The 18,066-nt window shown below is 37.3% G+C and overlaps 1 protein-coding gene across 2 annotated transcripts in view; it reads right to left on the bottom strand.

Moving 5' to 3' along the window:
- Bicc1 (BicC family RNA binding protein 1) overlaps window positions 1-18,066 on the bottom strand; it is a 274,950-nt gene that overhangs the window by 161,342 nt on the left and 95,542 nt on the right. For both annotated transcript variants that reach the window (XM_076834425.1, XM_076834426.1), the window contains exon 2: window positions 14,357-14,403. In XM_076834425.1, the coding sequence (XP_076690540.1) occupies window positions 14,357-14,403 (47 nt within the window). The remainder of the gene's footprint in view (window positions 1-14,356; window positions 14,404-18,066) is intronic.

Below are 18,066 nucleotides of genomic sequence, written 5' to 3'. Positions count from 1 at the left end.
TATATACACACACACACACACACACACACACACAAATATGTTTGTGTGTGTGTGTGTGTAAATTTCCAAACTATTTAATGAACTTGTGTCAATCTACTTGAAATATTAGCAGAAATGAAAGCTTAGGACATAATGGATTAAGAGTCTTTGATGTATAAGTACATCATAAGCAGCTCTCGGTGAAATAAAGGAATTTCCAAAAGATTCATCGACTATTTGAATCTGTAGACTGGAGTTCTGATTAAAGAGGGAAATCGCATCATCAAATAATATTGCTAAGTGCTATATGTTATATATTCCTATAACAAATCCATAAAATTCTAATAAGTAGCACACTGAAGGTTTCAAGCAGTTTTTCAGTAAAGAACTTTTGTAAATGATGGCAGTATTTCTCAAAACTTTTCTGTTCATGGTACTTGTTCATATGATATTTTTTACCATAGTGCAGAATGTTCCACAATATACCTTCTGGGAAATCATGCCATGGAACACTTGGTTCTAAGAGAATGAAACTGAACAGAAAGTGAAATCTTAGATAAATGACAGACATAAACAAAAATAAACAAATAAATTACAATTACATATACATAGCTACTTAATTCTTCCACTTTTATCAGCACTGGAAATCCACATGAACATACAATTTCTCTTTACACTTATTCACATTCTGTAATAGTTATTACTAACCTTTGCTACATATTAAAATCACCTGGTAAGCTTCTGAAAAAATATTAATGCCTAGAATTTACTTCCAGAACAATGAAATCAGAATCTCTAATTCAGAAATCAAAAGTTAAAAGTTTCTCAGACAAACCTGTACTCAGGGGTTAAGTACACTGCTTTGGAGTTTATCCTTGCTAAAAAAAAAATGGTTAATGATGGAAATGGAGAAATAGGAAAGAGGACATGAATTCCAGTTAACAATTCATCTAGAACAATCCACCCATGAAAAATTGAGAATTGGCTATATTTATTCTGCATATGATACTGGATCTCAAATATTCTTGGCCTTCTCTTCTTTTTATTTGTACAACATTATACTGGTGGTTTTATGCTAATACTAGAGTATGCTGAATTGATAGCCAATGATTCTTTAAAGAGATTCTTTAATTTTATACAGATAGAACCAAAATTTCTATTACTTGCCAAATTTGAATCATTTATATCCAGTTCTCAGAAGTTTTAGTTTAAGTTCCACAAGACACAGCCAGAAGGAAAATGCAAAGCCAAAATTTTCAACTGTTTTCCTGGAAAATACATTTTTAAAAGCTACATATCACAAAAAGTTCAGGACTTAGCTAAATGATGGTAATTATTTATTTTGTAGCCATCATTCTGAACTTGGCAATTCTACTGTCCAAAATATAATGAAGGTATCATAATAGTTGAAAGCCAATTTTCAAAACATCATTAAAAGTTAACCTTAGCCAGGCTTCGTGACCCATGCCTATAATCCCACCTACTCCAGAGGCTGAGGCAGAAGGATTGTAAGTTCTAGGCAAGCCTAGGCAACTTAGTGAGACCCTGTTTCCCAATAAAATCAAAAGGGCTATGGATGTAGCTCAGTGGTAGAGCTTCCCTCCATTTCACCCCTAGTATCCACTCTACAGTCCTATTCCTGGCACAGAGGCTGGCTCAGGGGAGAGAGAGTGAATGTCTCATGAATGGTGTCCTTGGTACCTCTGTGAAATCTGCAAGAAATCAATTCAGTCTAACCCCTTCTTTTCAGAGCTTCAGACTGAAGCTCTTTGAAAGCTAAAATTACCTCTTATTTAGTATCCTAAGGAATGTAGAAAAAGCAGAAGAGTTTTTGGATTCACTGATGATGAGGGAACTTGGTCATACTGTTAACAGATGAAAAGGATAACAAAGTGAAGTGATACTCAAATGAGAAGACACACATATCCATGTTCCCATTAAGTACTAAAAAAAAAACATTTCCTCAATTTTGCTCATACCTCCCTCTCAATATACTAGCTGAAGTCAAAAAAAAAAAAAAAAAAAGCTAGGGCTTGCCAAACCTGCAGATCTGGGGAAGACACTTCTCAAACAGTGCCTCCTTCCTACTGACTTACACACGAATTTGGACCACTGTCTGCAAAATCTCTGGTGGGAAGGGGGCAAACAGGAAAGAGTTCTATTTTAAGTTTTCTTATTCACAGGGGATGAAGATTTCCCAGTAACTCCAGAGCAAATAGGCAATGAGCTTTTCTTCATTTTTTCTGCAGTCAAAAAAGTAACTGATGGTGAAGAAAGAAACCCAAGGAGGAAAGCCAGAAGCTCTATATTCTGTCTGCAATCAGTTTCACCTCCAGCTAAATTTTCCTCATTCCCCACCTATCATTACTTTGACACCAGGAAGCAGAAATCTGAATGACTGAGATGACCAAAGTCCTAAAAGTAGTCAATGTAAATGAAGGAAAGACATACATATTTCTAGACCACTTTGATTTCAGAAAGAGAGAAAGAAAGAAAGGAAGGTAATGAAATTTATTTATTTTTCTATCACTTAAAATGCCAAACGATTGCTCTTTTCAGGAAGAAATTTAAATCCAAAGAAATAATTTTTTAAAAAATGGAAAAAAAAAAACCTAGTTTTGGAAAAGCCACAACTGCTAAACATTTAAAAAAATGAGAAAGTAACATTCAGGATATTTAATAATTTAATTCAAGGATCGAGTTACTTAGAGAAGCATAAAGTAACAAAGTGTTCCCCTTAACCATTATTAAGAAAAACAGAATATGTTTATATGCTGTACTGACCTCTCTGCATGTTGGCCGGCTAAAAACTTTCCACAAAAAAAATAAAATATTGACAAAAACAATATTAATGCCAATTGCCAAGGAGGAGGAGGAAATTCTGACATGTAAGATAAAAGCCCATGAGAAAACCTTTTTTGAAAACAAAGACAGTACTTGCTTTTCCCACCTAGGATATTAATAACCAAGACCCCATTATTCTTTGAATAATGCTAGCAATTGACTTGCAAAAAGAAGCATGCCTTGAATAAGAATATTATTCTTACATAATACATGTCATATTCAGAGGCTCATCGAGCACAGCATAGTTAATGCTTTAAAATGTGCTGTGGTATTGCTGTTACATAAATATTTTAAATGACAGGTTTAAGAAAAATGTCTTAAAATTTATCTAAAGAGCAATAGTCTTTTAAAGATACAACTTAACTGAGCTACAGACAAGTTTGGCTCAATTGAGTTTCTAGAGACTACCACACACAGGTTTAGTCCACTATCTACAGAGGGTTCACTGCTGGCTCTGATGCCCACCATCAGCTGAGGCTGGAAGACTTAAAACAGAATCAGGTCTTCGAAAAGCAAGGTTTGCTCCTCTCTGCCTTCTTGCAGGAAGTGCAATCAGAAACCACATAAACCATTAAGTACATAAACTAAAAAATACTACTTAGAGACAAAAGCCAGGTAAGAGCATTGAACTAGCCAAAGAACAGATTCTAAAACAATATATATTATCTATCTACACACACACACACACACACACACACACACAATGAAAACATATTAAGCACATCAAGCAAAGATCATTTGTAAAACCAAACTCCATAATTTGAAGAAAGAACCAATTCATGGAATGACAACAATCATTACTGTAAGTCTCTGACATAGAACAAACAAAAGAAAAATATCAGAGGAATGAACTTCAGACTGACCAATCTTATCTTGAAATCTGGCTGTTTAAACAAAATATAAAAATATAAAAAAAAAATACCACAGTCAAGCACAAAGTCAAAAAACACTGTTCAAGTACCAGATTCCACTAATTAGCAGTCTAACCTTGAAAAAAAAAATAAATCCAACGCTATTAGATGATAACATCATTGTTGAGAATAAAGAGACAATGTCAATCCATCTTTAAAGTGTATCGATTCTTCTGTGAACCCACTTTAAATCAGCAAGTCTTATATTCTTTACTAAGTGCCACCTGGGTCAGACTAAAGGCATGAAACCAATCCCATGACGTTTTGAACTGTCACTGTGGCTGAGTCGTTTTCCCCAGATAACCCGTGCAGTCCAGAATGAAGAAAGAAAATCATATAGGAGTTCTGTCAAGCCAGTCAAACCAGATAAACTCTTCAAGACTGATGCTTTCCAACTTTCATATCTCAATCACCACAACTACCATTTAGTCTCCAAGCTAAATGTAGGTCAAGAGCCCTGAGAGAGAGACAGAGGCCTCTATAGGTATAGCTCACATGCTATCTGCCAGTGTGAAATCAGAAAATATCTTCATTTTATGTCATGTACCTAGCAATAACACTGGCACCAACCTTTCACCTTCAATTGGTGAAGAATGTCAAGGAATATAAATTCTTCATGTCTGTAACCAATTCAACAATGCCATAAACTCATATACTTTTTAGGGAGTTTGACATCACATCCATAGTGTGGATTTTCCAGGTTTACTATAATTGTACTGGTCAGGCTATTTCTAAACTATTGTGCCCAAATACTGTTGCCATATTTAAAATGGGACACTGATCTTGCTACTGAAAGTGAACAAATTGGTGAGAGGTCCAATAAGTCATATGAAAAATTAAAAATTGAGCACCTTTCATCTGAAGAGAAGCAGGTATGGTGTGATATAAAAACCATCTTCAAACTGTTTAGGGCAAATGGATGGAGGAAAGTAAGGAAGAATCCTAAAAATTGGCACTGCCTTAAAAAAATCTATTTTTGAGCTTGGGGCGGTAACACATGCCTGTAATCTCAGTGGTTCGGAAGGCTGAGGCAGGAGGATGGTGAGTTCAAAGCCAGCCTCAGCAAAACAAAGAAAAAGGAGGCGCTAAGCAACTTGGTGAGACCCTATCTCTAAATAAAATACAAAATAGGGCTGAGGATGTGGTTTGGAGGTCTAGAGCCCCTGAGTTCATCCCCAGTACCCTCCCCAAAAATCTGTTTTTTGTATACATGTGAGACTAATTCTGTTTTTTAACTGTTGTAGGTGATACAGATGGAACTTCAGTACTGGAGGGAAAGTTGGCTTCCTGGTCTTCTTTCAACATGAAAAGCTCTATAAACTGGAAACAATTTATGAATCCCTGGGCAAACTCAAGCTATTTTAGCCATTATTATCTATTTTTCTGCATAAGGTAATAGTTGTTAATCCTGAGATTAATTGTAGGAAAATACAAAGGGAAAAAAAAAAAACCACAATCTCATCATTGAGACACCAGTGTTAGCATTCTGGCATTATAACAGAATTTCATGTCAAGGGCTGGGGTTGTAGCTCAGTGGTAGAGCTCTTGCTCACATGCATGGGGCCCTGGGTTCAATCCTCAGCATCACATAAAAATAAATAAATAAAAATAAAGATATCATGTCTATCTACAACTTACAAAATATATATTATTAAAAAAAATTTAATGTCAAGATATTTATATATGCTTTTTGTCCTCATTTTTGTATTTATAGTAATCAATTTCCCAAGTTTTTAAATACTTACCAAAAAAGTATGATTTTAATGACTACATAACAAGTAATCCAATGTTTGCATATGCCTTATTTCAAACATTTATAATTTGAGCACAGGTTATTTAATTTTGATTACTTACAATATTGCCACAATGAATATCTTTATACATTGGTCTTAGATACATCTCTAATAATGTTCAATGTGTTGAGAGCCACAGCGGAAGGGGCCCCAGCAAACTTCCAGCTGCCAGCAAACTTCCAGACTGCCGGCTGATGATTGGCTCACAGCGGCCCCAGTAACATCTAGCTGATTGGCTCCTCTGCGGTGATGCTCATTGGGCTGTTTCCCTGCCCTTTCAGACCACGGAGCTGCTCATTGGGGGACTTTTTTGGCTCCGCCCATGCGACCCAGCCAATCGGCCTCAAGAGCAGGAGGATTGTGGGAGAAAGAGGCTAGGTTGGGGGGTATGGCTTGTGGGAAGCCAGTGGTGGCAGTTGGGCTCTGAGGGCTTTTTCCTGAGGAGCTGTTTTGTTTGGCGTATGTGGTTCTAAAAATAAAGTTAGTTTCTTTTGACAAGTGGCTCCTGAATTGTGCCCAGCCAGTCTGCGGCACAATGTGTGTACAGTCAGAATTTATCATAGGCCTACGATATAAACCATTTTGAATTATGACAATGAAAAGACATGAATATATACACACCCACATGAGACTCTCAAAGCAAATGCAAAGCTCTTGTTATCAAAACTAACCAAACTTAATCCTTCTTTAAATAATTACTGCCACTATCTTCAAAATGGCTCTGACCAATGCAAAAATGTTTACAGTTGCATATTATCACAATTAATATAATTTTGGTTCATCTGTATAATGTGGAAGTAGTTCTAAAGTCTTAATATCAACCATAAATAAGTTTGTATCTCAAGATCTTTCAATTAACTCAGACAACTTCAGGAATTAAGGTAGGCTTTTAATCCATATAAAGACAGCATTTTACAAAATAACATACAAGCCTTTTAAACTAACACCAATAAATTCCTTAACATACACTTCAAGTCAGTAATCAGGTCCTGCCTTGTAACTTTTTTAAAAAATCCTACTTTATGAATTCAATTTAATTTCCTATATAATCCAAAGTTTTGAGTGTGGTTTCAAGAAGAGAAATCATTTTAATCAATAACAACTAAGCTTTCATGAAAGGTTGATTTAAGATTATTATGATTCACTTTTTAAAAAGTCATGCTAGCAATTAGATTACAATCACTACCATTAAAACATACACTTTAAAAGAATCTCAGTGACATTTCCTGCTTTCATGTTTCCAGAAAGAATAAAAAAATAGTAAATGTGGTTTCCATAAAGTAGTTGCACGAAATGACTGCCAAAATAAAAGCCAAGAACACGCCACTCCAGTTCAACTCAATGCAGGTGACTTTATGACATGCTATGAGAATATGGATTCAGTACCCAAGCGTCCTGTGCTCAAATGTACAAGGGACAGAAGCACAGGATTTAGAGGACCACAAGAATGGACGACGAGCATGTCACTTCATCATTTTCTTAATCTTTTCTCACTAACCCACATTTAAACTCTCAATACCAGATAGCAGATAGTAAGATACAAAAATAAAACCAAACTGCATCCTTAACAACTTTACAAAAGATGATCTGACATGGGGGGGGGGGGTGCGCTGGGGTTGTGGCTCGGCGGTAGAGCACTCACCTAGCATGTGCGAGATGCTGGATTGATCCTCAGCACCACATAAAAATAAATAAAATAAAATAAAGGTATTGTGTCTAACTGAAACTAAAAAAAAAAAAAAATTTAAAGATGATCTGACAGCCTTTGGGGGTGGAGTTCTGTTGCGAGCCATTCTTGGGCTATGTGTGGACTGTCTTGCAAAGCAGCCTAATTGAATAGGGAAATCTGGTGTCTGGAAACTTCCAATGGACATTTCCTCTGGTTGACTGCCCAGAGACATTGTGAGTCCTGTTCAAGCTCTGCCCCAAGTCCCACACAGCACCAGAGATGGGATGACCTGCTGTAGCCACACAGCCCTTCTAAGATGGGTGTGGCCTACACCAAGATGCCAATCAATCTGTTGACTGTAAGACATCAGGAAGCAAGACTCCTACCCTTCAAACTTTATCCCTGCCTTTGATGTATCCCCTTAAATAAACCATGGGAACCATTTTCTAACTGTCTAGCTCCAGCTCCTGTATAGACTGGACCTGTCAGGGGTCCGTCTTTAAAACTATCCTTTCTGGCTCTTTGTCTTTTGTTCTTTGCTAATTATTCTAGACATTAATTTCTCAGGTGGTTTACACCCTCTTTGGCAGGAAGAAGAATCCCTTAAGGAGGCACTGGCCACTTCCCTATTGGGTTCCTTTTTTCTAAGTCTCTTAAGTAGTCAGTTGCCCCCTATTATGCAATGGTATGAGAACCTGATCACAAATTCTTTCACTGCAACATCCTGAGGACCATAACCATTCCATGACAAGTAGTAAGAGCCCAGTGTCCCTGCGCATTAGCTTGTGGGCTTAAGTATCCATTAGTAATGATATCCATTTGTGATAATCTTTAATTAAATTTAGGACCAATATTATAATTCTCAAAGTATTCTCAGCACACCTGAAACCACAGTGACATTAGTCTTTACTGTATACCCTTTTGTAAATGTGAACCATGTAAAGGTATCGCTTATTGAAACAAACTTAAAGCTTTCACATGTCCTTATTTAAATTTATTTTGATTTTTTAATGTTTAAGCATAAAGACTCAGTGTGAGAAACATACATTCATGGGCTACAGTTAATTTAACTCAATTTTAAATAATTGTTTTCATTAGCATTTTTGTCACTGTGACCAAAACATCTGACAAGAACAACTTAGAGGAAGGAAAGTTTTTTGGGGGGCCGACAGTCTCAGTCAGAGGTCTCAGTCCACAGATGGTTGACTCCATTGCTCTGGGCCTAAGGTGAGGCAGCACATCAAGGAGGAAGGATCCAGCAGAGGTAAGGTCAGCTCTGGGCAGGGTCAGGAAGCAGGGGGAGGTGGGGATGGGGAAGGGGCCACAGGAAGAACATTCCTTCCAGGGCATGTCCTCAGGGACTTGCCTCCTCCAACCACACCTCACCTATCCAGTCAATCCACTTGACCTAGGATGGCCTGATGAGGTCATAGCTCTCATAATCCAATCATTTACCCCTGAATAGTCCTGCATTAACAGGAACTTTTAGGGGATACCTCATATCCAAACAATAATGATAATTAAACCAAAATTCACTTCTATTACTACAAGAATAGCATACATTCAACACATACAATATAATGGTCAGTGGGGAAAGTAGAAGTAATTTTATTGCCTCTGCACTCACCCCCCATAAAATGACTGAAGTGTTCCTCAGCTAAGACCACCCAATTATACTCATTTTGAGGTAGAGAGAGAATCAAACTTTCCTCACAGCAGTTTTCCCTTGAAAAGTAACACTTGCCACTTTCTAGTCTCAAAACGCCAACAGCAGTCTGCTTGCTTAAAAACAGAGTTTAAAAGCAATAAAAATATACCATGTAAGCTACAGAACATTATCTTGTTTATTTTAGCCATTCCATTAGCTCTTGTGACAAGGCATAATTTATAGGTAAGTTTTTCAAATAAATATCCAATATATTTCTTTTTTTTAAGAGAGAGAGAGAATTTTTTTAATATTTATTTTTTAGTTTTCGGCGGACACAACATGTTTGTATGTGGTGCTGAGGATCGAACCCCGGGCCACACGCATGCCAGGCGAGCATGCTACCGCTTGAGCCACATCCCCAGCCCTATCCAATATATTTCTAAGAGTATAATATATTCCTTCATTTAAAATATGTGATGTATGGGCTGGGGTTGTGGCTTAGTGGTAGAGCATTTGTGTACCATGTGTGAGGCACTGAGTTCAATTCTTAGCACCACATATAAATAAATGAATAAAATAAAGGTTCTTCAATATCAAAAAAAAGAATTAAAAAAATAAAATAAAATAAAATATGGGGATGTGTACTTTGGGGAAAAATACTCGACACGACCCAGTGCAAAGGAAAACCTGGCTTTCACCAATTACAATGCTGACTGGATTTTGTCTTCTTCAGCCATCAGTATGGCTGATTCCCAAAGCATTTTCTTTGATGAGTCACACTAGTAATACAATCACTGTGCCCGTCCCTACCTAATATACTGTAACACATTTTCCCCTCCAAGATCTCATCATAATCACTTTCACAAGACGGGAAAAAAAAAGAAGTGATTAAAAAGGAAACAGGACAGACAGTGAGTAAGCCATGAACGACTGCCCAAAAACCACAGAAAACCTGGAAGATGGTTTCCATGTGTCTCAATTAGATAAGTTACCATTAAACATGGACAAAGAACTAGAGAGAGCATTAATAAACTTGCATCCAATCCCCTCTTTATGTAGACAGAACCAAAGAATAAAAAGTACAATTACTGAAGAATTTTATAAAATTGTCTCCTACTCTTCTCTTCCCTCCCCCATCCCCACACACATTTGGGATGTATCCAATGCAAATCTGTAATCCCATCAACCAATCAGGAAATATTTTTAAAATCACATTAATATACTTATTTTTGTACAAGACAAAAGACTGTGAGTGCATGAACAGTTCTCGTTCTTGTGTCTATTATCTATTCATTCTATACAATTTAGAAATAACATGTAACAAGCCAGGCATGGTGGTACACAACTATAATCCCAGCAACTCAGAAGGCTGAGACAGAAGTTCAAAGGTCAGGCTCAACCATTTAACAAGATCCTGTGTCAAAATAAAAAAATAAAAAGGGCTGGGGATGTAGCTTAGAGGTAGACAACCCTTGGGTTCAATACAAAGGTGGTCGGAGGAAAGAAAGGATGAAATTATAATAATAAGAAAAAACTTAGTATAAATAACTAGGGAGTTAAAATCTACAGATTAAACTGAATAGTCAAATGTGATAAATAAAATTTACAGTTTTAGTAAATTTTTCTAATTATAGTAATTTTCTACACAATTATTTCCTCCATTAAAATGAGATATTGATTGAATTATGTCCTCCAAAAATTCATATGCTAAAGTCCTAATCCCTGCGGCCTCAAAATGTGACTTTACTTGGCAAGCAAATCAGGGTAGATGTAATAAGAATAAGACTATAGCAAAGTAGGGTGGACCCCCTAATCCAACATGAACTATATCCTTACAGAGGAAATTTGGACAAAGATATACACACAGAGAGAATGAGATGAAGGCAGAGATCTGGGTGAAGCTTCTGTAAGCCAAGAAACACCAAAGATTACCAGCAACTCATCACTGGAGAGGCATGGAACAAATTCTCTCTCATAGCCTTTATACAGTATCACCTTGACCTTGGACTTACAGCCTCCAGAACTATGGGACAATACATTTCTATGGGTAAGACAGTTTGTGGCATTGCAGCCCTAATAAACTAAGACAAAAAGTTTCAAAGTGTACCTACCACACAAACACATTTACACTGAGACTCCATATTTTTTTCTTAACAGGCTGGCATTTGGTGAACAGTGCATATCAAATCCATTTCTCCAGATGCCCCAGGCCCTCCTTCCCTCTCACTTCTGCAGCTAGTTAACTAAGTTTTCTCTAACAGAATGTGAGAGGAAGTAACACCTGCCATTCCCAAGCCTTGGCTTAGGACCATGGCGTGCCTCCCCTCTGCTCTCTCCTCCTCTCACCTGCTCACATCTGGATGTGAAGTGAACTCGCATCAGACACAGAGACAAAGGCCATTCCATAAGGAATAGTCCTGACCCATCACAGAAGGAACATGGGCCTCTGTAACTGAAAGCAGGGGACAAAGATACCACGAAGATGGAATTCCTCTTAGAATGTTACATGACAGTTTAAAAAAAAAAAAAAAAGACTGTTCTTCAGGTCATTATGTTGTTGGGTTTCTTGTCTACACCACCTTATTTATTATCCTTTTACTCTAATAGAGTGTCAGGGGTAGCCTGTCGGTGAAATGGTGTGTAGAAATGGGGATAAATCTCTGTAAGAAACAGTAATTTTAACTCTTTGGGAGAAGTTCCAGGAATAGAAAACTGAACAATCACTTATATTATAGCTCTAAATTTAAGATAATATATTTGACAATCAAATTATGGAAATCTACAAATGTTTATTCTGAATGATAGATTTAATTTTTTTTCTATTTGAAAACTTAAATGAGAATAATTATTCTAATTGAATTTAGCATACTTTAATTAGTATAATTATGCTGATATGATTTTACATATGTTTTATGATACAAAAAAAAACAACAAAATAATATATAAAATCTGACCATCCTCCAATCTCTACCTTAGAAAGAGACACTATGAAACAGGGTAAGGAGCCTTCCAGAGCTGAAGAAATTTTTAAAATCATTAAGGTGCAGAACTTGACATCCAGGTACACAGAGGTTTTAATTTTTGTTATACACACCCCAGAGTCAAAAGCAAAAAGCATTCCAATAATAAATGTTTAGATCCTTCATATTTGCATTACTCTGGGAGGATAAATAAATTTCTTCAAAGATGCTAATGAGCATCAATATGGCCTATATCTTATATGTTTCCCAAAATGCTATCATATGAAACCATGTGACGATGCCACAGTTCCAACTCAACTCTTCTCCACTACTTCGCTTGAACACAGGTGAACCATGATGTCCAGTCTGTCTGGTCAGAACATCAGATTACACTTCTGGAATCTGAGTTGCTTCCAGCTTTATTAAGCTACAGGTTTTTTTCCAGGTGAGTATACAAATGTTATATGGACACCTGTCTATCAAGAAGATACTTCCCACTGAACTAAAGAAGAAAATGAGAAGATAAAAATTACTCCAGTTTATTCACAGAACTCACCAACCTGTGACCGTGAATAGAATCCATGTGTCCAACTCGTAGTTCATGGGAGGCACATTATGTTGCTGGATTCAAACATGTGTTTCCACTTGAACTGCTGGAATGTCTATGTGGCTCCACAAAGGGTGATAAATACTAGAAAATCTTCGAAGAATAAGAGTCCTTTATGACCATATCTAACAGATTTTGATTCAACTTTGAAAATGTCTGAAGCACACGAAGCTGAATGGTACACTTTTTATATCTATTGGTGAGTTTAAAAAGAACAAAGAGAAAACCCTTTCCACAGAAAATATTATATTGTCTATTCACCAACCAGAGGCAAACCTATGATTCCTGCCATCTGTCTTGTCTTACCTTTGCTGCCAAGCCTGCCCCAGCTAAACGCCCAGGTACTGAAGGTAAGGTGGACACTAACCACTGTCTGATAATGCCATGCCAGGGGTTCCAAGCACAGTACATGAACTTCAGCTGCGTGTGCCTAAAGAAGGAGTAGGAATCTGATATTCTGGCATATCCTATGTGGCCAACAGCACTACTAATTTTTTTTTTAATTTAAATTCCTTTAGGAAAGATCTTCCCCTTCAAAGAAGGCACTTACTTCATCATACAGCACAGCCTACCCCCACCCCGACCTAGCACCATAAACCCGCACATGTAGTGTGCCAGTCAAATGTCTGAAGGGTAGTGCCGCATGAACTCATCCACCTCAGAACCTCCCTACATTCTGCTTCTTTGCCTAGAATGCCCTTTCCAATCCACCCAAACCTCTCTCTTCACCTGGTTAACTTCTACTCTTCTGAAAAGACATGAAGAGGCCCTTGCTAATCTTCCAAAATCCCAGGCAAGTGCTGATCCCTCTCTGAAAAGCCACAGATTATTCTACTGTCTATTTATGTGTCTCTATCACCAGACACCTCATGTTCCATCAGAGCAGGAACTGTGCTTGGCTCATTTTGGTCTCTCCAGTGTGTAGCACACAGCAGGCAGTAAATAAATACTTTTAAAACCAAGAAATGGCAATATAAGCATCAGCTCTGACAATATTTGTTTTTAATACTCTTGGAAGAAAATGTAGATAAATGATGAAGTTGACCCCCCCCCAAAAAAAAAAAGATATCTCACAGAAGGCAGGGAAAAAAAAGACATTTGTAAAAACAGGCACCTGTGGTGCTTCCACATAGGTGTTTTACAAAGGGCTGATGGCTTTCTCAAGTGCTATTTAGGCTCATCTTCAGAATTTGCATCCCTTCCAGAATACCTGCATGGACATACCTTCTAGGTTCCAACACAAGGACACAAATACCATATACCCAAATGAATAAAAGTAAGAAGAATATGAACTCAAGTCAACCTTTTCAAAAGGATAGGCATCATTTCTTTGTATGAAACACTCATTTTGAGAAAGAGTGCTAGAAATCATCAACTACCATTCATAATTTCTTATAATCGTTTTTCAAATAGCTCTAGCTCTCATTTTCCCTTGCAACATGTGGCTGGCCCAACTGGTTTCATTGAAGATCTGAACTTTCAGGGGACAGCAGGAACAGAATGAACGTAGTGACCAGTCATGAGCAAGTATCTTTTATTGATTACAGTTTCCTGCCCATAAGTAAGGCAAGCTGCTAGGGATTCCTCTTTGTCTTCCAAATCAAAAAAATGTTGTTTAGGGAAGGAGGAAATAAGATAGCAACAAAAGCAGATAATCAGGACAACACTGCTGACTTTTTGTGTGAGAAATTGATCTGGATGGCCTCACTGACTTCTTGCTTTCAAACAAAACCTTCATTGGATTTGCCCCAGAAGGAGCCTTCTTAGAACGATCAGGTTCCATACATCATCCCTCCCTTACCCTGCTTGCACTATTTTTGGCTAAATTATCCAAACCCATTCTCCTTCACAGGGAAGGGGATCTTTCAGGGCTGTCCAGATCAGCTACCGAGATGGGGACATGTCCCCTTACTTATCCCCAAGGTAAGAATAAAACACAACTTACCTTCTGAAAAAAGTCTTCCCCACTTCTGCCTTTTCCTTCAGCTGCAGCTGTAAATAAAAATGTATACATTTAAAATACTTTCTCTTTTCAATTTATGTATTCAAAAACTCTTGGGTATCAGGTAGGAGAGTACGAAGGTAAACAGGACACCCTGCTCTCCCAAAGCACAGGGTCTCATCAGGATGCAAAGTTGATAAACAATAAAAACACAAATTCCCATCAATTGCACAGCTTTAAGTTACATAAAGATTCAAAAAACTCACAAGTCTCTATTTTCACAGAGACAAAAGTGATCTCACCCTTTCATTGAGAAGGAATATTTGAACAAACACAGTGAAGGAAGTCATCAGCTCCAGTGCTCCAAGCACTTCCTATCTGTAACCCATAACAGGCGGAAGGCTGCTTTGCCAACAGGTGGCTCACCCAATGTGGCCTGCTGCAGAGCCCTTTCAGTTTTATGCTTCACAATGACTATATACCCTGCTTGGATTTCACTGCCATTCTGTACTACTTTAACTCATTCCTTCATTCACATAAACAAAGTGAAAAACAACACAACGTGAGAACGAGGTAGTAACGATACTGAAGATCACAGCCAACAACCAACTTCCTGTGAGATTAATAAAAAGGTTACTACATTTGAACAACATTTTTATATCTAAATGGTAACCTATAAATTCAGGACAAACCCAGTGCTCTGCCCAATGTCAAAAAAAAAAAGAAAAAAAATCTGTGACTCTGGATATATTTCATTCATCTTTGGTGAGGGTAGGGAATCTAAGAGGAGAGAAGAAACAAAGAGCCAACACCTTCTTGCTGCAACTGCCTCAGACTGCCTGGATCCAGGGGCAAAACTCAAATAGAACTCTGATTCAGGTGTAAAGTGAACCTGGAGTTAAATGGAGGAGCCAGCTCCTGGCCAAGATAAGAAAGGACCTTGGACAAGAACTTCTGGCAATCAAAGTCTAGAAGACCACGGTAACCCAAAGGCCTGCTGGCAACAACGCAGCAGGGAAGTGTAAGTGTGCACTTGTGTGTGCTCACGTCCCATGTTAAAATGATTAAAGACCCAAGAAGTGTGGAAGATCAATCACTTAAGTATCATACCTGCCATTTGGCACATTTTGACAAGTACCTACTATAAATCTGATATGCTAGGTAAAGAATTCAAAACCCAAAGAAATTCTCTCTGCCCTCAAAGAAATAACAAGTATTAAAATTTAAATTCTTTTTTCACCAACTCAAATTTCACAGTTAAATATAAGACACCTTCTATAATACCTTTTTAACCTTTTCTTTTTGCACAAATTCCACACAATCAACAATGAACTGAGCAAAGACGTTGATTATGGACCAGTTGAGTCATACATTTCCACAAATAAAATCCTTTGAAGTTTACTCAACAAACTGTGATTTTCACTAAAACTTGGCAATGTATCAATATTAAAGCTTTAAAAAAAACACATAAGACATTAAACTACTAAACAAACTGGCAAATGTGACCAACACTAGCAGGAGGGGGCCACCAAGGCAAGATAAAAACTCCATACCCAAACCGAATGACCCAAACCTAGTGATAAGCAGCCCCTTCAGCTCAGCTAGCTCTTGGGTTGTCTCTGTCTAAAGTTAAAAATAGCCAAAAAAAGGACTGTATTCAATGACACCTACAGTGACTTGGCAGTGAAAGTAGCAAAGTCATGAAGATTTAGAAAAAGATTTAGATTTATCTAGTGACTTCAAGGAACCTCATCTTTGAAATTTTCACATTAAAGATATTCTGCAAGGTCTATCTGTAAAATAAATAATTACTCCCTTTATCACAGGGAAAAAAAAAAGGAATGCCTTCTCAACTTAGAATTCATCAGTTTAGATACAATTACCTTCCATTACAGAAATCTCCTTTAGGACATTTATTTTGCTCATGACAAACTCATTATAATTCACAACCTCAAAGGGCTCCTCAAGAACTGGGGTTACAGCTCAGTGCAGAACACCTGCCTAGTATACGTGAAATCCTGGGCTCACTCCCCAATACCATACAACAAAGATTTCCTTCATTCCATGTCCATCAAAACACTAGAGATACTTCACAGAATGGCCCTTCAATCTCTGGATGAATAAAAAGGGGCCATTTTCTTTAGTTAGACCCAAACTATAATTAACTATGTTCCAAGAAAAAAACACTCAATATTTAACCAGAAACCCACACCTCTAGCAAGCTTTTGATTTGTAAAGGAATGGAAGGGCAGAAAGCCAGAAATAGCATACTCATTGGCAACAAAAATTTGATATTTTTATTCCAAGGGTTAATGTACAGTAGAACCCCCTTATCACAGGGGATAGATACAGTTCACAATGCCCAGTGGACGCCTGAAACTACAGATATTACCAAATCTTATGTATGCTTTCTTCTTTTACATACATATCTATGATAAAGTTTGACTTATAAATTAGGCACAGTAAAAGATTAACAATAAAAACTGATTTTAAAAAGAATTATCACAATACTGCAATGAATTACAGTGTTGCTGTAGTGAATATGTTCTGTCTCTCTCTCAAAATATCTTACTATACTGCACTCATCTTTCTTCCTGTGATGTTATCAGATGATACAATGCCTAGCTGATGACATGAAGTGAGGAATGACACAGATGTAGTGTTAGGTTACTACAGGAGAATTGCTTGGACACAGTGTAGCACTGTGAAAACTGTGACAGTTGATCTGAAGACTGAAATGGCTACTAAATGAGTAGTAGGTACTAATAGGTACTAGGTGGGTAGGGCATACAATGTATATAAGCTGGACAAATAAGACTCATACCCCAGGCAGGACAAAGCTAGACCTCATCACATCACTCAGAAAGGCACGTAATTTAAAATTTTAAATTATATATTTCTGGAACTTCCCATTTAATATCTTCATCCCACCACTGTTCACAGTTAAGTGAAACTGCAGATATGAGAAGTCGACTGTGTAAGTAACTCCAGATCTGAACCTGATTTTTCTTAAATTTTGATGTGTATATTTCCTGGGCTCCTAAGGGTCCCAGTAGAAGACAAGGAGTTGGACTCTTGGTTAGATCATTGTTTCATATGCTAACTATGGTTAGTCCCGGTCACTGGCACTTCCTAGAAAGCATCCTTATTTTATTGCCAGGTCAGTGGGTCTCCTGAAGAACTTCTATTGATGGTAAGGAACAACTAAACATAATCAAACAGGGATCCTTCTGTGTCCAAAGCTGAGAGTCTCATTCTTATTCTCAAACATACTCTAAATCCTTCAGTACGAAAATAAAAATTCCTACAAGAAATGAAAGTGAGGGATTAGGGAACTAAGGCATTGCAAATATTTTTCTCAGTATAAACATAGACATTAAAAAGGTTAATTTTACAGATCAAGAAAAAAAAAGAAAGCAATTCACTCTTTTATTACACAAATATTTGGGTCCTGTACCAATGAAGAGAGAGAGCCAAGTCCCTACACTCTTTCAACTTACAACCCTTACCCATATAATAGTCAAAGCTACTCAACTAGAGAGAGAGAGTCAAAATGAGCTTTTCACAGTAACAACTTCATCCAAGTTAAATTTATTGTGAATTTTTTGCTATTCTTATTCTGGACAATGCCCTAAAAAACTACTCATTTTACTCTCAACCCAGTGGTGGAACTGGACAGCTACTGTTAGACCTGCAGAATAAAGGGTGTTCTA

The sequence above is a fragment of the Callospermophilus lateralis genome, chromosome 15 (assembly GCF_048772815.1).
Source record: "Callospermophilus lateralis isolate mCalLat2 chromosome 15, mCalLat2.hap1, whole genome shotgun sequence".
Lineage (NCBI taxonomy): Eukaryota > Metazoa > Chordata > Mammalia > Rodentia > Sciuridae > Callospermophilus > Callospermophilus lateralis.
The sequence above is the reverse complement of the archived record's forward strand: the minus strand, read 5'-3'. Positions and strand labels throughout refer to the sequence as shown.